The sequence below is a fragment of the Leptinotarsa decemlineata genome, unplaced genomic scaffold (genome assembly GCF_025532065.1).
Source record: "Leptinotarsa decemlineata unplaced genomic scaffold, Ldec_3_MD MMD2_tig00000199_RagTag_RagTag, whole genome shotgun sequence".
Lineage (NCBI taxonomy): Eukaryota > Metazoa > Arthropoda > Insecta > Coleoptera > Chrysomelidae > Leptinotarsa > Leptinotarsa decemlineata.
This window is the reverse complement of record NW_027412544.1, coordinates 9,966,229-9,992,571: the sequence shown is the minus strand read 5'-3', so window position 1 is coordinate 9,992,571 and position 26,343 is coordinate 9,966,229. Positions and strand designations below refer to the sequence as shown.

General features: G+C 35.1%; 1 protein-coding gene across 2 annotated transcripts; it reads right to left on the bottom strand.

Annotated features, from left to right (window-relative positions):
• Positions 1-19,357: 19,357 nt before the first annotated feature.
• LOC141481423 (uncharacterized) lies at positions 19,358-25,595 on the bottom strand. Of its 2 annotated transcripts, none has more exons than XM_074172916.1 (2): positions 21,141-25,595; positions 19,358-21,077 (listed from the first exon to the last, which is right to left on the bottom strand). In XM_074172916.1, exon 2 carries the CDS (start codon positions 19,817-19,819, stop codon positions 19,400-19,402), a length of 420 nt encoding a protein of 139 aa, XP_074029017.1. In that variant the 5' UTR covers positions 19,820-21,077; positions 21,141-25,595; the 3' UTR covers positions 19,358-19,399. The 2 variants fall into 2 exon arrangements, with proteins under 2 accessions (XP_074029017.1, XP_074029016.1); XM_074172915.1 differs by having other exon boundaries at positions 21,141-25,578.
• Between the last annotated feature and the right edge of the window lie 748 nt (positions 25,596-26,343).

The following is a 26,343-nucleotide window of genomic DNA, read 5'->3' as shown; positions in this document are numbered from 1 at the left end:
GATATAAATATACTCGAACTCATAGATTTTAATGTACCTCAGTATCCTACAAGAAGTCCAATCTTTTTTAAACTACCCAAGGCAAGTAAAAAAATAACTGCTCTGAGTCCTCTCTCAACCATGCTTCGTGAAGCAAATGAAATTAATGTTTTGAAAAATTTAGATTTCAGTAATTCCTTTTCAGGTTACAGATATGATGTTATTAATTATTTATTAGAAATATAACTGTGATCGTAGATAATAGAAAATAAAGCTTTCAGAATTACAGAAGTTAGCTCACACAATTAATTTGTAATGAGAATTTCCATGTAATTAGGCTGTTAAGTCTGTATAGAAAGTAAAATAAAATAAAATAAAATAAAATAAAAGAGTACTTAACGAAACTGAAACGTTTACCCGAATTACTAGGATGGACAGAAACAAATGATTTTAAAATTTAGAATAAATCTATGCTCACAGAATCCAAACCCATGAATTTTATCAATTTCATTAAAATATTTGATAAATAAAGTAAAATTATTACCTCTTTATCCCCAGTTATGTCACAAAAGATATTGATATGTTTTAAAAATTGCATTAAAAAGTTTTTCAGGGTAATATGAACCGAATAGAATATTTCAAAGTGAAATTTTTTTATGACAATTCTAAAGAGGAGAAGAACACTTTAAAGGTATATTCTTGGGATTTTTCATGATCATTTCTGATCAAATGTTATTTTTTCATTGAATGTTTCTTTAAGATAGTTGAGAGTATCATTAATGCATGATAGACTTAAAAATTATTCGATCAATATCTGGTTCAAATTGCAATAATTATGTGAAAACTTTGAGGTGCAATAACATATTTTGTAATATTTATGTAAAAACGGACTGACCCGTTACTTGATGAAAATGAATAACATACATAATGATTATCATCATGGATAGTAATATTTATGTTATTATATCGTTTTTTTTATTTCTCTCGGAGAATGTGTAGGAAGTATCAATCACAGAATAGTAAGATATTTACTGAGAACTTTCAAAGAAACCCGTTAAATAATTTCATGATAATTTTGAAAAAAATCTATAGAGTAGGTATGATTTGCCCATACCGAATAAAATATTCTTTTCTAATGGGAAAGGTATGTGGAATTGTGGAATTAAGTAGATATTAAAGTAATCATATGATTTACTATTCAAAAATATTGAAAAAATATAAATTTAAATGAAATATCTCCGTTTATTGTACCATGCAAAGTTAAGCAATGCAAGTGCATGTATTTGCCGCGCAATATCCTGCCTTATGTCCTCCTGCTACACAACTCATCTTACATCTCGGATTGATACAAATTCCATTATCGGCTGGAAGTTTGGATTTTATTTTATCAAGTACTTGTTCTGAAACAGAAAAAATATAATTAGCAATTTCAATCTGAACTATGTCTGCATAAACTCAACGAAAAAGTAATAACAGTTTTGTGTACATTATTCTCAAAAATAAGAAACATTGACTTAAAATACTTATTCCTTATCAACTCATTTCAAGAAAATTATTTCCATATTGGCAATGATTTTTCAACAATGAACCTGGGCTTTTTATAATCAACGTTACAAATTTCACTGATCAAATGTTTAAGGAATCGAAAAGAAACATAAAGACAGAAAGAACCCTCTAAAAATTTATGATTTTTTGTATACCTTATTGAAAATAAATTCACCACCTCATGTATATTCGAAATAATCCAAATTATATATTCTGTTCTACATTTCCTTAATTATTTCCACATTATTAATTTGTTCTAATCAATCTTCGTCGTCCTTTTGACCAACTAGGTACTTGATTATGATTTACACAATTGGGTGTGAAATTAATACAAATTCAATAATTCTTAGGTCTCAATATTTTCATACTACTGAAATTATTTAGTACTCATTTATTTACTTCCCGCGGACTTCAAAATTATCAGTTATAGTCCAGAGTTACCTTAATGTAGAAACTCTCTATTATTTATTATTACATGAATATTCTTTTATACATTCTGTTTACATGAACTATACATAAGCAATATTTTCTTCTACCAGATTGTAGAAACAGTAGGAACAGGGAATTGAATTATTTGACGATGACATTTTAGTATCAGTGACATCAATTTCAACTTGCTTACCTTTCGTCCATTTTCCTCTAACTGGTTCATCTCCTGCATCTTGACAATGTGCCACAACAACAATGGCAAGAAAAACGAATGCTACTAAGTATTTCATTTTGGTAATTGAAGATAACAATTGATAGGAATGACTATTCGTTGTCTGGCAAACTATGAAAATGTTGCCTTTTGAGAGAATTTATATACTCGAATGTGTATTTATTTATTGTTATTCAACCTGTTGAATCTTCATTTGTAATGCTGTTGTAATCTATTTGAACAACGATAAAGTATTATTGACACAAATTATAACCCCTGCTGACGGTTTATTTGCGAAGGATATTCGGTTACAGCTTTGTTTTTTATGGAAGATTTTTGATTTAATGTACAAATAAATATTTGAAGAAGATAATTCTCGAAGGTAACAATGAGAACTGTTCTTAGAAGTATTCGAAATGAATAAGAAGATGGAAAAACTGAATTTCAACTCGTTAAAAATTTTACTGTCATCAAGAAAGACCCAACGGGAAATAGTCAAACTGAAACATTTCCTTTCAGATACAAAACTTATTTTCATTGAATTAGAGGAGCAAAAAATCACTAACATGAACCCCACCTGCCCTGAACTATATTATCTAATAAAAACGAACCAAGAAAGTAACCCCATATGTAGTTTCGTATGTAATCAATCCGGTAAAAGAACTAGGAATACAGCTTGTTCAAAAATATTATCAATTTCGTTCCATATCACAGCATTGAAAATTCGCTTACCTTAGTAGAAAAAATACGTAACCAGACCACGTCACATAATTCAATCTCAGTTTCATTCAATTTAAAGAGTATGTTCTCTAACGTACAACGAATGTAAGTCGTTCATTTTAAATATATTAGACCAAGCCAAAGTATATCACGTCTTTTCTTTTGAAATTAAGAAAGCTTTCGATGTTTGCCTAAATCAGAATCAATTATAATACATTAGTAACTTTTATGAAAAGGATTAAGATTCACCAATGGGCGCAACCCTTAGTCCACTTTTAGCAGATATATTTGTGAATAGCTTGGATACCACTATAGTAAATTCCGACCTGTGTACAAAACATATTCATTTTCGATACAGATATGTAGAGATATTCTCGCCTGTTCCAGAGATACACCACGAATAGATGAATAGATGAATAAAGGAATAGATAAATTTCTTAGAACTGACCATTGCACTCAATGTAATACATTCGAGTTCAATGTATCAGATCAAACAATCAGAAATCAATAAATTTGTTACTTCAACATATTTTGGTGAAAGACAATAGCGGGATTTTTCAGAAAAAACAATATGGAAGTGACATTCAGGCCACATGACATCTAGAATAGTTGGATGATCAAAATCTAAAATGTGTCCTTATTCTCTTTCACGTTCAACGAGGGCTGTGTGGTTTTTTATATTTAGTTTCTTAAAGTCTCTCATGTGTTCTGAAACTCGTGATTTAAGATAGCGTCGAAACAAAAACAAAAACACCACAAGACATACAATCCAATATAGTGTACAAATTGAACTGTGGAAGCTGTCACTATTGCTATGTTGGCCAAACCAGACGGTATATTCAAACACGATTTTCAGAACACTTAATATAAAAACCCAAATACAATGAAATAATCAAGTGTCGAAAGTAAAGATGAACAAACTGGTAAAATTCACTCCGGTTAATTCCAATGAATGTTCAACAAGTTAACCATATATGATAATGAATCTTGTTCACAAACGTATTCCTTACATTATGTAATGAGGTGATTTCGTTGTAAGCACAACTTTTTATTTCCAAGAACTGCGGTTTTGTAACGTACACTGAAGATGTCACGTATCTCCTAAAAACATCTGAAGGCGTCAAATCAGGTGACATAGTGGACAGCACGTTTGCCTGTCTTCCGGTTAGACTATTAGCAAACTCGAATGAGTTTTCAAGTGAAGTTACGTTTCAGTAAGATGAGGTGCCTCTTTATTACAACAGGCTGATTCAAAAGTAGCTAGGTACCAATTATCTGAGCCGTTGGATGAGCAAACGTGGTCCCTTAGAATGGCCCGTTAGATTACCTGATATAATGCCCTTAGTTTTTGGTGGTGATTCGTGAAATATAATAATAATGATAATAGTTTATTCACCCAAATATTTTATCACCATTATGTCGGATACATTGGAATTAAAATCTGATAAATATGAGGGCAAAAAGGAGAGAAGTTCAACGTAGTTGCTCTTCCACTTCTTTAAAATACAATGAAAATACAAATAATCACACCGATTTCTCGTCAAACATATATTTGCAAAATAATAGAGGCCAACAAAATTGCTATAAAAATCAAAATTCTTCATCGCTATATTCAGATGAGGTGGAATCATCATCGGGTTGAATAACGATCGGATTTATGGAACTTTGCACATAATATTTGTTCTCTTCTTTTATAACGTGGGCCACACAGTTCTTCCACACATCACTATTACCTACTTCATTCACCAGTCGCCTTATATTGTCAAGCACTACAGCATACAAAGTCGATGACTGATTACATTTCCGCAAGCTTTCTTTCATTGTGGCTCAAACCATTTCAATTGGATTGAACACACAATAGTATGGAGGCAAACGTAAGAGAATATGACCACGTGTTTCACACATCGAATCAATAATATAGGTACTCTTTTTTGAAATTACGTTGTTTTATGGTCGCCAGTAATACCTTTTTCGTTGGAATCTTTTCGGGTATTTCCATGTCATGATTTCGCATTAAATCAACAATATCTGCTTTTTTGTGTTATTGTTTTGTATTGTAGTCAATAACCGAGAATGATTCGAAGCGTTATTCATAACAATAACCGAGTTTGGAGGATTATTTGGGAGAAGCTGCCCAGGTTTTGAATAAAGCCGCAGTCATATCTTCGTGGTAATCAGTAGACGAATCTTTTATATTTTTGTCCGACAGAAGCAAAGCGTTAGGTACGAAACCACTTTCATTCCCGGCATGTAAAATTATAATACTTTTTCCCTTTGAAGAAGGTGTGTTCAAAGCACAATAATTGGTTTCGTCTACTAAGCCATATTTGACAACATCATGGGTGTCAAACCAAGTTTTGTCGAGGTAGATTATATGTCTGCTGGATTCTCGGTAGCTTTTCATTCGCCTCAAATATTCTTGTCGGAGTTGAACAATGCGTGTCAATTCCATTATGACCATCCGATTGTTCAATTTTTTATATTTGAAATCACAAGACAATACCTCGTAGAGTTTCTAAAGATTTGTAATTGTAATCGGGATAGTCGAATACTTTATACTAAATCATTTCCAAGATTGGTACTTCATTTTTTTTGGTATATACCATAAATTGTTCGCCGAATCACATCTTTTGTAGCACCATCAACGTTTACGAATTTTCTATTCCTTTGTTTTCGTTTCATTGCATGGTCAATGACATCCCCTATTTTAATGACTCGAAGAACTGTCGAACGAGATAGTTTCATTAACTCGCATATTCTATTCACAATAGCATTCTGTGAAGTGTGAGAGTTTTCCTTCTTCAAACATTCATGAATATTTAAAATTACTCGCTGAACTTGAACATGTAAGTCCTTATTTTCAAATTCCGGATCCCTATCGATTGACACAGATTCCTCACACGTAATGTTATCATTCGTTTCAAAAGGTCTCCAGAAAGCCATATTGATGAAAGTACCCAAAAACACTAAGATTTTCACAAAAATCGGTTTAAACGATGAGATTGGAACCTTTGGTGTAGAAGTTGAAAACTTTTTCTAGAGATCAATTACCCTAACCCCAAACTGATATTTTTGCACTCGACGCGCGTTTCGCTAACAAGGTTAGCATCTTCAGGAGAAGCAAATTGATACTGAACCTAAAGACAAGCGGTGTCAACAATAGATTAAAAAGCGGACAAATTGATTTGCAGGTAGTGGTTCCACTAGTTAATTACCGAAAAATCAATTAGGATAATCATCATTTAACAAACAAAGTCCACATCGGACCAAAAAACTTCAGGTATATAAACAGCTAACCCTTGTTTTTAGATTCAGTATCAATTTGCTTCTCCTGAAGATGCTAACCTTGTTAGCGAAACGCGCCTCGAGTGCAAAAATATCAGTTTGGCGTTAGGGTAATTGATCTCTAGAAAAAATTTTCAAAAATCGGTTTGCAAAACCACTCACTACCTCACCTAACCACACGAACACACGGCACTGATAAAGAAATATTGTGAAACGAACAAAAAATTATTATTCAGCCAGTCCAGCTAGCCGAGCCTTTATTCCTCAACTACATTTGATAGCACGTTTACTAACTATCTGGGTGACTAGGGGCCACAAGTAGTTGTTTACAGCTGATTCTCGGCCTCCCCCCACCACTATGACGTATTAATTGCTTTTTTTATTGGTTGTTGTTTGGTGAAGTCAAGGTGATGTGACCTTGAAGGGTGTGGTGTATGGATCGTTCAGATTTTTTTCCCGGTTCTAATCCTCCCCCCACCAATATGATGTGTTATTTGCTTTTTTTGTTGTGCAGTGAAGTCAAGGCGTTGTGTCCTTGAAGTGTCTGGTGCATGGATCGTTCAGATTTTTTTTTTCATATGAGATTTTGTGTGTTTATGTGTGTGTGTGTGTGTAGGAGAATGCACGGTACAGGGTTTCATCATGTGCTTGTTTGTCTATGTACAAACATACGTCTGCATACTTCGAAGATCCTCCAAGTAATAAATGCTCCATCGGTATTAGGGCACCAAGTTAGTAGTGGAGTGACGTCACAGCAATAACCGTTCAACGGCTAGAGAGCGACATGTTCACTCCACGACGTGTGGCAGAGTAATGCGTATTCATCGGTTTGCCCTCACCTCTCCCGAAGCGATGAAGGTTCGCTCTAGCCCCGCTATCGATGGTGACACAACGGCAGCCGAGGACCGTCTGCCTAGCGTCTACCCTCTCCGAGACCGCAACGACCATTGCTTGCTCGTACCGGCAACTGTTATCGCATCAAGTTGGGAGATGGGCTTGGCTGTGACGTCAGGCATCTCTAGTGGATAGCAACTAGCAATGTGAATCTTTCACGGTTTCATGGTGGGGTGACTCACACTGTTTAATATAAAAGAAATGCCTGGCACACTATGAAATCAGTAGACGAATATATCTGCAGCAGTTAGCAATTGGTAGAGTGTTATTCAGTTCGTAATAGAAGGAAGACGGTGAGTGTATTTGTCTGTTGGAAATTGTTTATATTTTCATATATATTTTCATCATGTCCGTTTCAAAAGTAGACTTGAATAAAATTAATAATTTGATTGTACAGGAGGTTGAAATACTAGAGCAAAAGGCCTTATCATCATTGCCAATTGATGAAGTGTACATAATTAAAAATATGTCAACTTATTCTACACGATTTGGTAAATCAATTTTATTAACTTTGCAAGATGTGAGCAATGATAAATTATTTAAAACATGGCTACCAAAACGTATTTCGTTGCAATTCAGTGATGACGATATATCTTGTATCAACTCATCAGGTGATAAATATACGATGATGTATTTAGGACAGAGCCAACAAAGTTTTGCTGGCATGAAAACGCGATCTCTAGTCAAATTCAATATGATTGAATAATAGTAATAATTTATAGTGAATTTCTTTAGGTCATAGCTTACAAAGTTTTTTTGGTGTGAAAACGATAACTCTAGTCAAATTCAATATGATTGAATAATAATAGTAATTATAATGAATTTCTTATTGTTTTATTAATATTCATATATTAGATGATAATTATATGGAAATATAAACATTACTAACTTAGTTGAATACACTCACTTTGTAACTACAAGTAAAATGGGAATGTGAGTATTATATCACTGAAAAATTGGAGGTTGCTTATTGTTTTTTTTATTCGATTTCAGTTCCACCATTTAAAGATGTGGATGCAGTACGCAAGTCAAGATTGGGTCGATATTGTAGATCTCAAATCATCGGTTCAACATTTGTCGTCTAAATTGAAGGTGTTGGGTGATGGAGCCGAACATGCAAGCGTTTATGATATGAGTGTATGCTATGATGAAAAACAAATCGAATTATGCCTTCGTGATGCTGAGAACTATTGGAGTGGTGCAGAAGTTTGCAACAAATTTTTGGATAATGAATTGGAATTGTGGCAACTTTGTGAGGTTATGATTGAACTGAACCTAAGAAGATTCCTGTATAGCCTCCAACCATACTTGCCAGAATGGATTATTCATCACTTTGAATTGAATGATGAAAATCGAGAGGAAATTGAAGATGGTCGCGAAAATGATGATTATGAGGAAGAAGTTATTTTAGATAGTCTGTATGTTCCTGTAAATCATAAATAATGTCAAATAAAAAACTTTGTATTATTTTCATGTTTTATTTATTTAAATCTGATGAAATACAATAGAAAATGATTACAAAACAATAAATATGATATAAAATACAATACATGATATAAGTCAGTTACAAATAAAAAAAAAGATCATAAAACAGTACATGATAGAGTGAAAAAAAAGTGTCAATATCTGCTATGAACTGAACCATCCAATGCATTGTATGTTAAAACTGTATCATGCAAAATTATTGCATATACTTTAGTGTTGTCTGGAAACTTGGTCTTCCTCGTCTCAAACTCAATCTTTATATCAATAGTTGATGATTTTGTTGCATTCGGTTGATGGGAACAATCGATGACGAATAGTGGATTCTCTCTAAATTGTCCAATGTCCATCAGAGGTTCACTCATATCTTTATCATAATAACTTCGCTGGAAACTCTCAAAAGCATAATAAGCAGGAGCATCAAGTTTTTTATCGAAATTCAAATTCCAACGCTCATATGGATAAACTTCAGAATTCAAGTATACTCGAATACTATTGATATCAGCAGTTGTGAATTTTGTAATATCTTGTGTTCTATCTTCAGATGTGGTAGTACTTTGGAATGCGATGATGACAAAACGAGGAGTTTCCAATGCGTTAGTTGTTTTGATGGCCCATATGTCTGAAGAAGTACCACGTAATGATGGTAGTTCATAGAGGTCCCACATACGATACGCCAACTTGATTTTGGCATTCAGACCGCTTTTGTTTATTCTACTCAAAAGTTTGAGCTTGTGTTTATCATCTGGTACAATATGTCTTATTTTCCATTCGATTTTATTTATTTCCAAATCAGCATCAACCTCACCTATATATGAGTTTTTGAATGATCGAGCGATAATCAAAATCAATTCCTGTTTGGCATTCAAGATACTTTTGTTGTAATCTTCAGCAAAACCCATCAAATATTTCAGTGGTAGTTTTCCACTAAAAACATGACTGTTTGTATCCAAGATATCTTGCTTCAATTGTGAAAGTCCCCAACCAGATGTCAATAATGTGTTAGCATGAGATTGTCCAAATGATATCATGGTTTTCATTGTAGATGTTATCCCAGGTTTTCTAACAACAGCCACTTGTTCACCACCCATTTCATAACGAATTTCGTCAAAGAGAAATGCAATTGCATTATTCGAGAGATAGCATGTTTTCGCTACATCTTTGGGGGTGAATTTACCTTCTATGTAAATGAAGCTCTCGGCAATATCTAGTATAACATCTTGATTATTGATTGCAATTCTGATTTCATCCGAATTCCTGAATAGCGGTGATCCATAGGGCTTATATGTGTGCTCATGTAAACTTATGAGAGAATGATCGAGCACTGGTTCATTGAATATATTCAACTTTTCATTGTTTGTTTCGAGCACCATTGTTATTTTCTCACTTTCAATCCAATCGATTTCAAAAATTCAAGATCACTCACAGACAGAGCGTTATGTGCTAACTGTTTAGCATACACTTGTGGAATGAGCTTCTTTTTATGCACACCTTTCTTTTTGATAGTGCAACTCGTTTGGGATTGTTCAATGCGATTTTGTCTATTATAAATGAAACCCATAACAACAGTTATTCGATTTTCTTCAATTCCAAAATAATGAAAATCTCTTCTTCACTTCCAAAATCGATAAGGTTATTTTTTTCATCCAAAATACGCACTGTAATGTTGTGAATCAATTGACGACCTTCTGGACTGACAGGCATATATATAATACTGTGTGGTTCTTTAGTGAGATTGTAGCCAGGTTCAACATCAATATCGAATGAGAAAAGAATGTGGGATTCTTCACCATTTATATATGAACCAGATATTATATTGCAATCTAAGCGGATAAGTCTCACAGTTGTAATGTTTATTGGTAATGATGATTCATGTATCTGATTTGGTGGAAATATTTCATGAGCGAACCCCATTATTTCTGCTATTGAATTTGGATGTGTCAGATCAATTTCATATTTGGATCGCATTTCACATTTGAATGTATTATTATTGGCGTGTAGATAGAAAATATCATCTGCAACGACATCATTTGGTTTTTTATCATGAAACAATCTGAACATGATATGTTTCTGTATGACGGCATTGATCTCTTCTATTTCATAAGCACCGCATGGAATTTCAATTGTCAACTTTTGCGGTATCGATGAGTTGTCATTACTGATTCTAAAACTAAGTAAGTTATTAGCTTCAGTTATATTATTGATTGTATTGCACCCATAGAATCCCAAAAGTCCTAATCCATAACGACTGTTCCTATCCAATTCAATAGGTGGAAAAAAATCCGCACTCAAGACACTTGTCCCGACAGCTTGTAGCTCGAACTTTCGTGACATGACTGATGAATATTTTGAAACACATTTCAATTTATTATTGTACACAGCAACAGCACATTTGAGACAATTTACACTTTTTGGAAGGTGTTGTATTGTAATAAGTATCATTTTTATTGATACCAATATTCACATCCTCTATATTACAAATACAACACATAGATTTCCGAGGTATAGGACCGTCATTAACATCCGATTCTGAATTTTGATCGTGGTGGTGGTGCTCATAACAATATCTATGTTTCATTATATCGATGTCATCTTGCAGATGCTTAGGCAACTTTTCCCAAACATATGCAATCTCATGTGCAACACATGCAAGTATCACTTCCTTAGGCATATTTGCAAGCATCACTTTATCCATTTTTTTCAAGGTACCATATTTTGAAAACATTCTAAGTGAAAACCCCATTCCCTTGATAGCCTCCCGATCCAGTTTTGGTGTTGAATCCATTTTTATTTGGAAAATTATTTAGAGAGAAACTGCAAGCACAAGTGACCACAGAGAACTGTATTAAATTTCTGTTGTCGATCATAGTTATATTTGATTTTTACATTCGAACATTTTCGAAAGAATCGAGTCAATTCCAATGGTGGGGGTAGATCTCCAAAACTATCGAAATATGTGACTTCTTTCCCACATTTTTTATATGCCACCCAATGTGTTCCTGGTCCACTTATATCATCTAAATTAACAATAGCTGTCTCGTTTTGTTTTGGACCTGAAGATGGTAATCTATCACGCATAAAAACACCACGAAAATGTGGAATTTTCATTTTTTGTGCATAATAACTGAGATCGAGATCAGTAAGAGGCCTCTGAGGTAGGGGTTCAATTAGTTTTTTGTTTTGTTTGTGGCTTTGTATGGTTTTAAATATAGTCCTAAACCTTTACGGTATGGTTTGAGATATATTCCACTTCCGCGTTTGCCTAATGCTACAGCCTCCATGGTTTTATTGTGACGATTGGCTTCCATTAAAGCCGCTCTGCTGGCTTTTGCCGAATTCACGGCCTTGGTAATACCAGCAGCGGCTCCCGCCAAACTTCCTAGTGCGGATAGTCCAGCAAAAATTGGTATCAATGGAAAAAGTCCACCGATCTTGGGAACAGGAATTATGCGTGGTGTGCGGATTTTCTTCTTTCCACCGGCAGCTTTAAGGTATTTACGTGCCGCCTGCAATGCCACAGTGATAGCTTTTCTGCTATTATTCGTCACAAATTGATTCCCAACAGCTTTCTTCAATACATTTCGCACTTTATGGACTAACCCAGCACCAAATGCAACTTTTTTAATTTTATTTTTCTTCGTTTGTTTCCTCTTACATTTTTTCTTATTGGTACTACAACCCATGCCCATATGTCTTTTCGCTTTCATAATGTTGGTGACAAGTAATGCAGCTGCTCTTTCCCCAATACTCGCGTCCTTCGATTTAACCCTATCCCAAGCGCTGTATTCAAGTTCTTTGTCGGCTAAATGTCTTGCTGCAAGATCGGATGGATGCTTAGAATATTGAATATCGTGTTTTTTGCATTCAATATCTAATTTATTGATTCCAGGGTCGTTACGAGCTAAACGTTGTTTCAATTTTGTACCGGTCCACAGTATTGATAACCTCCGGGTAGATGTAATTCGAAAGGAAGTTTGTTTATTAAATCATTAACAAAACCACAACCTCTTTTAATTTTACGATCACTTTCAATACGTCCGTATCGTTTGATGGTACACATTGAAATGAATAAGCTAATAACATTTATATAGTCTCCAACCACGGCACGATGCGCATTGTAAAACAGAAAGAAAAGTTTGCTGTAGATAATCTAGATGAGAAATTTGGGTGTGGATTGAATGGACAAAGGGTATTCAGACATGGTCCACTACTTCCATCATCAGTTCGAGGACTCATTATAGGACCTTCAAATTGTGGAAAGACGAATGCAATGATATCACTATTAACACACCCACAAGGACTGAGATTTAGAAATGTGTATCTCTATTCGAAATCACTCAATCAACCTAAATATCAGTACTTGCGAAGTGTTTTGGAACCTATAAAAGGATTAGGTTTTTATACATTCAGCAATAATGCAGAAATAGTGGAACCCTCCGACACTAAGCCTAATTCTGTTTTCATTTTCGATGATGTGATATGTGAAAAGCAAGATATTATTAGATCATATTTCTGTATGGGACGTCATAAGGATGTTGATTGTTTTTATCTAGCACAGACATATTCACGGGTACCCAAACAGTTAGTGCGTGACAATACCAATTTCATTATAATGTTCAAACAAGATGAGACGAATTTACATCACATTTATTCAGATCATGTTTCACCCGATGTAACATTCAAACAATTCCAATTGATGTGTGTTAAATGCTGGGAGGACCAATATGGATTTCTAGTCATTGATAAGGATAGAAAAATAGATGAAGGTAGATATCGCAAAGGATTCGATAGTTTTATATACCCATGATCTTGTTTTTGGAACTTATTCGATCACTGAATATTGTAGAGGTCACTTCACCAACGAATTAAGCTTTAATTCAAAAAAAAGGGCATTATGAATACAAAAAAAGATCCTGAAAATAAAAACAATGAAATAAATTTGAAACGTCAACTAGTAGAGACAACAGAAGCTGTCAGGCAGAAATTCAACTCTATCAAGAATGATAATATTGAAAATCGTACGACACTTGAAAGATTGTATGAGCCCATAATGAAACCATTGAATGTTTTATCATCAAACGCTATTTCTAAATCACCAGTGTTATCACCAAATCATGGAACTGTTCAATCTACTTCAAATTATCCCATGAGTACTCCAATAGGAAGAAAACAATCTTTTGGTAGTGTATCATCTGTGAATAGTGACACGAGCACACTTCAAGACGATATGAGAACAACTCTATTCGAAACACCATCATCGTCCCACATCGATTCCTCGGATCCTGACATCTCACCTGTTATGAATGAAAGTGGTGAAGATGTTTTGATGAAACATTTGAATAATATAAAATCTAGAAATCCAGCATATGATGGAACATTTGGCGTACGTATGGATCCAATTACACAAAAGCTGAAAATGGGAAGTCTAGTGGTACATTTCAAAGATGGAAACATTTCATTTTGGGATGCTAATAAAGTGAAAAAATATGAATGCGCAGGTAGTCCAGAATTGTATGATATGATTTTTTTGAAGAATCCACAAGATGTTGATAATGAAGAAACTCGTCAAGTATATTCCAAAATATTGAAAATAACGAATGCTCCATATAAACAATATCATCTGAAGAATGGTTTTAAAAATACAAATTCTAAAAAATTTCGTGAAGTTATCAAACCTCTATTAAACTCACGACAATATCCAATAAGAAGTAGAAGTAAAATTGGTGGAGCACTCAAACGAGTGAAAATGGAGAAAATATATAATTCTAAACCTGTGAATTATGTGTACTGGAATTCACCGAAAGAGTTAGTTGCTCGCCTACGACTATTGGTAGCTTCAAAGTCAGCTGGACATACCGGACATGATAATGAAATAATTTCAATAATTGAAGAATTACGTGAAGAAGGTATAATATATTAACATATTCACATGTAATGATCACTGTCACATCATCATTCAATGCAGTAACATTATCACCTTTTCTCTTTAATCATATTGAAATAGAATGACTAATGAAATAAGTGATCATGTAATTCATTAACAACTTGTCAAACGACAAGTTGTTAATGAATTACATAAACCTGCAAGACGTAATTTTCGTAGAAGAATAACCACCATCAAAGGTTTTGCAGATCTATGGCAAATAGATTTAGCTGAACTGCAACCTTATGCAAAAAGTAATGAAGGATATCGATATATACTTGTAGTGATAGATTGTTACTCCAAATATCTGTGGACTGTAGCAGTTAAAGATAAAACAGGTAGTACAGTAACTAATGCAATGAAACATGTACTGAAAGAAGCCAAATACTCCCCCAAACACATACAAAGCGATCAAGGGAAAGAATTTTTCAATAAAAGCTTCTCATCTCTCATGCGAGAATATAATATCAATCATTATTCAACATTTAGCACAAAGAAGGCAGCTATAGCAGAAAGAGTGATTCGTACAATAAAGGCATGGCTCTACAAGGAATTTTCGATGAGAGGTCACCACAAATGGCTTGATATTCTTCCAATTATAACTAGTAGATATAATAATAAAGTTCATCGTACAATAGGTATGGCACCCATCAATGTTGATTCAACAACAAAATTAAAATTCAAGGGTATCAATGGAATTGGAGGAAGACAAAGTAAACCCAAATTCCAATTAAATGATATTGTACGTATAAGTAAATACAAAAATATTTTTGAAAAGTCTTACACTGCAAGTTTTACCACGGAGCTATTCAAGATTGTTAAAATTAATAAAACCATCCCAACGACTTATAATCTTGAAGATATGAATGAACAGCCGATTAGAGGATGTTTTACGAAGAAGAGTTATTACGAACCGAGAATCCTGACGTATATCTGATTGAGAAGGTGTTGAAGAGAAGAAAAAATAAAGTATATGTAAAGTGGTTAGGCCTTCCCAACGAACAAAATTCTTGGATTGATGAATCAAATATGGTTTAAATGTATATAATAGTGACTTTTATGAATAAAGTAATATTAAAGTTCATTATTGTTTTCATTTCAATTATAAGTATGTGAACTGAAAAATATTGCAGCGGTAAACATTGCCCCAGCCATTCGCAATGTTCTGTGTATACCAAACCAAATTAATTGTATACTCCATTCCCGCTTATATTTTTCAACTCACGATATTGAAAACACATTATCATTCCCAAAACTAATCGCCGTCACTTTGAAATGCAGTATCCAACTCTTTTTGCCAATTATCTCTCACTGATAATGCTGTCTCATAAAGCTTAGTCGACTCCTCAAGCTCAGCCTGAGCTTGCATTCTCGAACGTTGATGGAATTGCTTATCTTTACCAATTTTTGAACGGAGTTCATCAGCATCTTTAGACATTCTAGCCAATTCAACCTTCGCTAATGCAATCTTGGCATCTAATGCTTCAAGAGTTTCATTATTAGCATTAATAGCTCGCTCACTCTTTTCAAGTTCAGCAATAGTCATCTGTGCCTTTACAAGACGGCATTTTGCTTTCCTTTTCATTTCCCCAAACCGATGGAGGGGACTGAAAGAAGATAGCGGTTCAGCTTTCAAATCACTCTTCATTTCTTTAGGAGTACCTTTTGGCTTCCTCTTCGATCTGTCACTTTTCGTTGCGGGTTTTTTCTGTCGCACAACACTTTTGGATTCTTTCTTTTCTTTAAAGTCAGTGACAATCGATGAAGATGCCTCAGTAACCTTCCTCTTGATTGTTCTAGATTTCTTATCAACACCAAGAGGAAGGGTAGATGAAGAGTGTTTGAGTGATGATAATTGCGAAACGATCGGATTTTCAATAATAATTTGCTCATTTGGTTCTGGCACATCTGCAAAGTTAACGAAGTCGTTAATATCAAAATCATTTATCGAATCTTGACTCGATAAATGTGATACTGGAATATTTTCAAAATCAGTCTGATCGATATCAACAAGTGGTGAACCATCTTCAGCAATCAATAGCAATGATTATTAAGGTCTGAGGAATGATATGTGATAGCAATAGAATGTGGATAGGAAAGGTGATGATGTTACTGAGACCTCACCATTTATAGAAGAAAATAAACTAGCGCATGCGCTCTTTCATCAACTGGCACATGCGCTCTCTCACTAAACTATTCACGCATGTAACAATCTTTGTCATTTAAGAGGAAAACTTTGTGTTGCATGCATGTATTTTTAAATGTTAGAAAATAATACAAATAAATTCAAAATATATATATATATATATATATATATATATATATATATATATATATATATATATTTATTAATAATAGAGGACAATAACGATAATAAAAAATGAAAAAAGTTAATATGTCTCTGTGGATGTGGAACGTTCTTTGACTCTATTCCTCAATAGTTGTTGCTCGTGAGTCAAACACCAACATTGAAAAAAATGGATTCTCCTATTGGGGTAGAGTTGACCAACCTTCTCACACAGATCCCAAGTACTTCTACATGCATTGCATACATGATTCCAACAATTCATGGAATATGTATCACAACGCAAACAACGTTGCAGTGGAGTTGGAACGGCAGCACAGGTACCACAAATATTTCTACAGATACCTATATTGTTAAATATTATAGGTTCGGAACACTTCAGACACTGTAACTGTTGTTGACGATAATCCGATTTTGTTCGCTTCGGTGGATGAGAAGGAGGCGATAGTTGAATCCGCAACACGCAATCACTACACATACCAGTACATGGATTGATTGAATCCTTAGGTCTACTTATTTGACAAAAGTAGCACACAATAGCCCCTGCAATCATCATTGGGTAGACACACACTTTTGGTTTTTCATTCCACTCTTTTGGAAACGGCATTTTACTAATTCGATTAGAAATATTAAGAGATGACTTACAGAAACTCTGAATGCTCTCTCCTATACCTACGATCTCTATTTATACAAATCAACATCATGTGGAAGTATAGTGGGATAACTTCTCCTACTATTCCACTCTAAACGAGTCAAGTGGGAGTCGCATCACTTCCTATATAAGTTGACTTGCAAACCTAGAGTTCATTCATTCACTCTCTATAACTGTGAGCAAACAACAACAAGATGAATTCTGCAAAAATAAATGCTGCATTAAATAGAATATCTGCTGTTGATGAAAACAATTGGATAGACGAATCAGATGATGAGGATGTCAATGTTCCGCTAGAGGAAGTAATAGTTGAAGCAGAAGATGTTGGAGTCGATGAAGATGAGATAGACGAAGTTGAAAACGAGGCCAACCAAAGCGACGAAGATGATGACGTGATGGAGTTTGAGAGGGTCATGGATGAAGAAGGAGATGATGAAGGAATAGAAGCTGACACAACTGAAGGTGATGGTGCTATGAGGATCGGTATGCGAACACTCAATGTCAGTGAGACACTGGAAGATCCCTTGGATTTGTATTGTGCAATGGATGCATACGTATTGATCAGCACAATAGATGGAGAGAACAAAAAACTATGTTGGTGCTGCTTTCGGTTTTATTCGCATAGAAACAATAATGGAGGGTGGTATGCCCATGTCAACACCCACAACACTGTCTCAATTATGGAAATGGGACAGAATTGGTGTGAAGCTTGCGAGAGGCCACTAACAAACTTCACCCGAGTATCTACATGTATTATATGTAATAATGTCCAACCTGTGGCACAATAACCGTGGACCTACTGGTCAAAAAAAAAACAACAGCCCTTTTCAGGGCTACATTATTCACACAAACAGTAGTTAGTTGTATTAGTATTCATAGATTATGTGAAAAATGAATACTTTGACTAATAAAAGTCTAAGTTGGAAATTTGTTAGTCTTTGAATATCTATACATTATATGACAAATAAATTACTATTTGTTAGTCTTTGAATATCTATACATTATATGACAAATAAATTACTACTTTGACTGAAAAGTCGAAATTTGGAATTTGATAGTCATTGAATATCTATGCATATGATGAGTACTACTTTAAATGAAAGTTGAAGTTGGCATTTTGTCAATCATTGTATGCATATAATGATGAATACTTTCACATACATATATTTCGTTTGAGATTATAATGTTAACATAATGTTAACAATGGTATGAATCTGTTTCTGTTTGAAAGTATAATGGTAGCTCTGAAAAGAGCTATTTTTTTTTATTGTTTCAGTCTTTAATTGTAGCCCTGAAAAGGGCTGTTATTTTTTTTATTAATCCATGCAATGATATGGACTAACGCTCCTCATCATCAGAAACAATAATTATGGTATCGTCATCTGAATCAGATGATATACTAATGATATCATCCTCATAGTCATCTGAATCAGATGATATACTCATGATGTCGTCGTCGTCATAATCATCTGAATCAGATGATATACTAATCATATCATACGCATTATTATCGTCAACAGCATCTATGTCGTCCTGAATACCTTGTTCCACTCGTTCTGCGAAATCATCAGGAAGATCATAGATTCGCTGCAGAAATTGAGCGAAGGTTGTACTCAAATGATCAGACGTTGAATCTATTTCATGTACTTGGATGGGTCCTGTACTCGACATTGTGGAAGAATGATATAGAACTGGGATTGTTGCTATATTTATATTGGAAGAAATGAAATGGAGGGGGTGAAATGTAGAACAGTGTTTGAGATTCGAAAACATCAAGAATGAAACTCTGAGCGATTATTAGGAGAAATTCTTAGTGATTATTATGGAAAAAAAAAACTAATAAGAGGGGGAGGAAGGGAGAGGAAGGGAGGAAGACACTGCCCCAGCCTCGCAGTGCCTCGTGTAAACTCTCACCAACCAAAAAGTGTGTACTCCGTGGAAGGAAAGGAAAGGAAATGATGGACGAGTAGATGATTATATGTCATCATCGGAATTGAGGACATCATCATCGATCAGGATTGGGGATGGCGGAGGACTATCCTCGATGAGGATAGGGGATGGTGGAGGACGTCTAACGTCAAGCTCGTCATCAGCATCATCGCCAGAGTCGTCGTCGTCATCATCGTCGTCGTCGCTGCTCATTGGGACAATATCATCATAAGCAGGGTCCCACCATCCGTCAGGATCTGGATATTCCGAATCGTCCAAGTGTCCTTCGTCACTGCCAGTGACATGTAGAACTTGCATCCTGATGTCGTGATTCTGGTATTCATATGGCGGACTGTGGGGTTCCGTGGTGGAAGAGACTAGCTGTACCTGGCTGTTATCCCAGTAATTGCAGTTGTACCCCTGATCCGGGCAGCTATAGGGTTCGGAGGTTGAATCGGGTTCCATCTCGATGCTAGCTGATCAACTGAATGTTTCATCAGATGATTTCTACTTTTATACTTTCAAAAGGGAGTGGGACAGGAGTGGGACATTGAGTAGGGGTAAATTGCAGTGAGACATAAGACATATTCAATGAGTAGGGGTAAATTGCAAAGTGACATAAGACATATTCAATGAAAGAGATACTTGAATGGATAAAATACAAATGAAATATACTTGTCGATTTCACTATGAAACATGTCTATTTTTTATTTTTTAAATTTTCTTCACATGAAATTATTTACAAGTGATTAGAGAACACAAAAATTGATGTGAGGTATTTGTCTAGAAGAACTTGGAATTGAAATAAAAAAATAATAATAATAATAAGAGGAAGTGAAGAAAAATGCTCCAACCATCGCATTGTTCAATGTGTACCAAACCAAAAAACAGTGTACACCCTTTATTTCACTTCCTTTTCCTTTATTCAATATAAACTTAACAAATATAAACTTAAAACTACCATAATTAAATATTCCTAACTAACCTAAAACTAATCTTATATTTATACTTAATCTACAAAAAAGGGTCCATAGCTGTCCATAACCTTTTGTGTAGCTCTATCGAAGAGGTTGCCGCTTCACACCTTTCCTCCAAAGATGCAATGTCACGATCTAGTTCGGCCATTTCTTTCTCTAATTCCCTACGTCGCTTAACCTTTTCACCCTTTAGGCGGTTCATGTTAGCCAACGCGGCCTCACTAGATCGGGCAGCATGTTCTATTTCTTTGCATCTCTGTAGAAAAGTATTCATCTTTTCACTCACCTCTCCGATAGTTTGTCGCACTTGTGGCACCAACACCTCAGGATCCGCCGGTGTCGCTGGCAGCGGTGGTAGTCGCACCACCAACGGGGACAATATCACCAACTCCGGGGAAGGAATCCTCGGAGTTTCCACTGCTGCTGGTGCTGCTGCTGGTGTGGAGGCCCTCTTACGAGAGGTCGAAAAACTACCTGCATAAGGATTAGTCCTATTGCAAGTAGCTCGGTACTTTGAAATAGGACCAACCCTTGCTGCAGGTCGTTGGCAAACCTTCTTCACAGCCCTGACTTCCTCCTCCTCCTCGAATAAGTCAGGGCTAGAAGATCTGCACCTAACTCGCGAACGCGAAGTGGTTGCCTGGTCACCCGTCACCGCTCTCGAAGATGATGCCTCCTCCTGGTCAGCGGACACCGGCAGAATAGACGCCACAGCATTATTCACCTCCTGTGTATTGGTTGCCATTCTGAAAAAGAAGAAATAATACAAAGTTAGTTGATATAAAAAATAACATTCTTAATTTACTTACTCAAATGTCAAGTTAGTCGTCGGAAGCTACTGCCTTGAAGTGGAGTGGACTGCTCTCGATGAGATGACTTCTCGAACTGAATGTTGTAGAGTGCTCTCCGGAGGGTATCGACTTCGATGCGTGAGTGGTGGGAAAATGGTGGGAGCGCACATGCGCGTTGAGGGTAGGGGTGTACATGCGCAAATGTTGGGAGTCGGTGGGGGCGGGGCTTCGGGGAGGGGAGGGGCGGGGCTTCGGAAAGGGGGCGGGGCTTCGAGAAGGGGCAAAAAACGCGCCCCGGATGCAAGTGGCGGATGTTGAGCGCCCCAGGCCGCGAAGCGGCCTGCTGAGCGATCGCTTCACGATCGCGAAGCGATCGCTTCGCGATCGCCTATTAACCTATCGTAAGTATGCAGCTAACCTAACGTAACTGTTAACCTAACCTAACGAGGGAATACTAACCTAACACCTAACCTAACGTAACTATGCAGCTAACCTAACGTAACTATTAACCTAACCTAACGAGGGAATACATTCACCATGTTGGTTCCATTAATACATCATCAGTTGGTTTTGGTTTTGGTTGTATTATTCTATGATTTGGATTAATGTTCAGTCCTGGATATCCCAGTCCACCTGATGATGATGGCTTGACTTTATAGTTTCTCTCCAAAACTTCTTTATGGTTTTTCTCCAATACTTCAACTCTCTGTTCCAGTACATCATACTTTTTCATTGTAGTCCCTGTTATGTTTGACATAGAATCAAATTTTTTATTTGTAGACGCTGTTATGTCAGACATTTTTATGTCTACATCACTTGTAAGTTTGTCAAATTTACGAGAGAAAGTTATCCGAGCCTCTGCAATTTTATCTTCAAATGCTTGCCGGGCGTCCCGAGCAATATTGCCTATTGTGGATTGTATTGCAGCTTGTAGGGCTAGAAGTATAACTTCCTTTGCTCCATTAATTTCCCCCTCAAGATATGATACAGTTACACAATCACTCTTGTCAATTGGTTCACTTGTATTTTTCAATATTTTCCTTTGCATGTCATAATGACCATCTTTTGTTAATTTAAAACCATTCCCAGGAGGACCTCGAATGACATTACCACCCCATTTTCTTTTTCTACCAAACTTATCGATTGTTTTAGACATTGTGCACTCTACGATGATTCTCTTCAAACTGATATTTCTGTCATTTACATCATACTATATATTGCAGTAATTGATTAGGGAAATAGAAATAATACAAATAAAATTTTAATCATTTTATATTCATTACAGTAATACATATACATACATACATAATACATTAATATCACATTACTTCTGTCATATATTATTAATTATAAATGGCTACATAAATATCAATATTGAATTTTCCGGTTTTGAAGATATTGAATGATATTTCAATCATTGATCTCGGCAGATAATAAATTAATCAATTGATCCAATGGAGTCTCCTGAGATTGTGATTGTTGAATAATATTACTTATCCAACGAATGTTCTCATTTGGATCGTTTTCATAAAATTCAATATCATTATGACCTCAAGGAAGAGTGTGGGTAGTATTCGGAATGATAAATCGTTTATCGTCGTGATATGATAATGCAACTTTATTTTTCAATTCAGTATACATATCATGTAACACGCTTCTAAATGAATTCATCTTTCTGAATATCATACCACCTTGTTCGACGATTTTTTGATAATCTTCGCATGTCAATTCATTCTTCATTACAGATCGTTTAACCCCTTTGGCTTTCTTAAATTCACCATCAACAGATTTCACATAATATGCTTTAGCACCTGTACCATAAAAACTCATGATTGGATCATTTGGAAATTCATCTTTGAAGTTACCCAAGACTGAACTTGTTACTGGAATATTGAATTGGTTAACTATACTGTAATTGGATGTATCAAATCTACTTATGTTAGTTTTTATGAATTCATAAAAATTTTCTGTGTTTACTTTAAGAATGAGCGAGTCGGTATCTGTGTAAAGTAAAGAGACATTTTCATCAAAGTGTTGTTTGATGCATCCATAGAAAAAGTCATACATGACTGTTTTAGATAATTCTAATATGGAAAATCCCAAATATAATGGTTTATCGTAAAGAACCTTCACTCTACCCAATTGAATGGCAACGAAATTATCAGTGAAAATTGAACAATTTTTGAAATTTGGTTTGGCTATGAGAGTGCTGGCACCTATATTTTTCTTTATATTTTCCCAATGTGTAACGAGTCTAACATCAATTCGATTATCTACATTCTCCATTGTCTTTCCATACACCGCATTATTCATTAGTTTATAGAAATCTTTAACAGATTTGTTGTTAGACCTATTACGCATTTCAGTATTAAGATCTATATAGGGTTTCATCCAGCATGATTGTTTGAATTTCAATACTCTATGTGTATTCATTACAATCAATCCATTTTTGACAGCTTGCTGTAGATTCCTATAATGAACAATATATTTTCTTTTATCATTCAAATTTGGAATTAATTTGGGAATTTTCGATTGTGTACGAGGTGGTATTATTTTTTCGACTAAAAATGGAAGGTCAGAATGTTTATCATGCAACTCTTGTGGATAATGAATGTCCACTTCAAATACATACCCATACGGACTATCAGTACTCACATCCATCACATCAAGATTAAGAATTTCATTTGGTGTCAACCATGTAAATTCACTTGTTGGTAGAGTTTGTGACATACTGTGACCGTATAGATTTGTTGCATCTAAATATGTAATGAATGTGGAAGGTTCATTGGGATTATAAATGGGTAAAAATCTATTATTTGCTATATGTTTCCTCTCGCTACATTGACTAATTCCACCTCGTATACCTTTTTGAAAAAAGTGAATCATATCAATGTCAGTTAGTAATTCCAATTCAACATTAGTGAACTTCAACATGGCATCCCATGATAATCCAGGTGCAGTGTAATATTGTGCCGGATCTAAGTTATATATCTCTAAACTTGTGGTGCGGAAGTTTTCAAAAATATCACATAGTAGCAATACATCCGACTTCAAATACAAATCAGAGTATTCCCCCAAATTCTGACACTCGAATAAATTCCAAACATTTCTAGCCCTATCATAATCAGTTTCCGATATATGTTCACAATTGAGTGTGTCATAAAACTGATTTTTTGTCGGAAGTAATGGATAATTCAATTTGTCGATGTCATCAACAAAACTATATGGAAATACACCTTTCTGTCTCAAGTTACGTGGTCATAGTTCCCACGACACGGCCATTCACACGGAGATTCAGCTGAGTAAGAGATATTCCAGGAATCCCTTATCTCGACATGCAGTTAGCATCCAGTTAACATTATATTAATAATCATTCTGTTTGTAGCTCTCGTAAGAGAAGTCGTCTCTAGTTTGTAAAATAAATTCTTTTTAAAAAGTTATTTTCTCGTTCCAATCATTTAATTGGCGCAGTCGGTAGGATTTGTGCAGCGTGAAAACGAACTTTTTACGTCGTGGAGTTTCAACCCCTTCAGCACAAATTCAACAAGAATCCTTCGAGGACCACCCAGAACGAGCGGACAAGGAGACGACAGAGCCCCAGGGAAGCTGCAAGGAATCAACGTAGAAGGAACTGGAACTTACAAGTAAGTGCCAAATATTTCCTTCTTGCCTTCACGAACCCTCTGTATAAGGACTTCGGCGAAGATATATAGTATCGTTCATTGCGAACAAATTGTTGTCTATTCGAGACGAGTAGTTTTAAGAAACTATTTATTGAGAAAAACAATTATTTATTTATGAGTGAAATTGAAGATATTTTATCACGATTGAATAGTTTATCATTTCAAGAAAGTTCAGCAAATAATACTGAAAATTTTGATAATACTTTTCAACCCACAATGGTTCCACCAGTTCCACCCCAACCAACTCAAATAAATTGGAACCTTTTCAAATCTAGAATAAACAATTTAAAAACTTTTGATGGTGATAGCAATACATTGAACAAATTTATCAGTAGATGCGATGCTATAGTTAACGCGTACAATGTGTTTAATGATGCTTCACTTAATGAACACGTTCTTGAATGTATTCAAGAAAAATTGACAGGTAAAGCCGAGTATATGGTTGGTAACAGAACCGAACTTAATACTTGGGATGCCTTAAAATCTGCTCTGAAACAATGTTTTTCGGATAGGAGAGATTTGGACTGTTTAGTTCAAGAATTAACTAGAAGTCGACCCCATAGAGGAGAAGACCTAATGACTTTCGGTAGTAGAATTCAATTAATCAAAAGTAATGTAGTTCAAAGAGTCAGTAACAACCCAGACTTAACTCCAGAAGAAAAACTTTACCAAACAACTCACTACGATAAAGTAGCCCTCAGTACTTTCGTTGCTGGTTGTCCTGGTATTTTGAGAAATAATATGCATCTCAAAAAGCCAGCCTCACTGGAAGATGCCATGGCATACGTAAACGAGTTCGAAAATTTTGAAAAATGTATGGTTCGTTAAACGATTATAAACCAAAGTTCAATACTTTCGGTAGACAATCCATCATGCCAAACGTCAACCAAAATGGCCCTAGATTCATACAACCTCAAAGACAAAATTTTCAAAACGAAAATTTATCTAACCCAAATTATTTTTCAAAAAATGATCAACATTTTTTCAATCCACAATTCTCAACTAGACCTAATTGGCCAAGCCAACCTATTAATATCCAACCCAGACAAATACCACCGCAAAGATACCCTACAAACCGAGAAGTTTTCGGACCTCCTCAGAATGTTTTTAAACCAAAAAATATTCCACCTAATCAATTACCGAAACCGGAACCCATGTCCACTACATCAAGAAATCCAACAAAATTGTCTCAAAGACCTTTTTCTCAACAAAACAGCACTTTTAGGAACCCTAATAATTACCGAAACCCTCAAAAAATGTTTACCGCAAGTCAAAAACCGAATTTTATATCTGAGGAATTATTTTCTAACGAATACGATGAATTTCCCCAATATAATGACACAGATCAACAATTTTATGATAATCCGAGCCTCAGTGAAGAAGCATACACTTCAGAAAATGCTGTTTATTTAGAAAACGAACCAAATTTTCAGAATGAATACTCAAGCGACATAGATTATGATGAAACTGGAAATTTTCATTTAACAACCCAATTCGAAGATCATACTTAGCCGAAATCAATGCATTTTGTAACAATG

Bases quoted from the DNA above. Each gene is read 5' to 3' on its own strand.
- LOC141481423 (XM_074172915.1), bottom strand. From the start codon at position 21,076: ATGGCAACCAATACACAGGAGGTGAATAATGCTGTGGCGTCTATTCTG.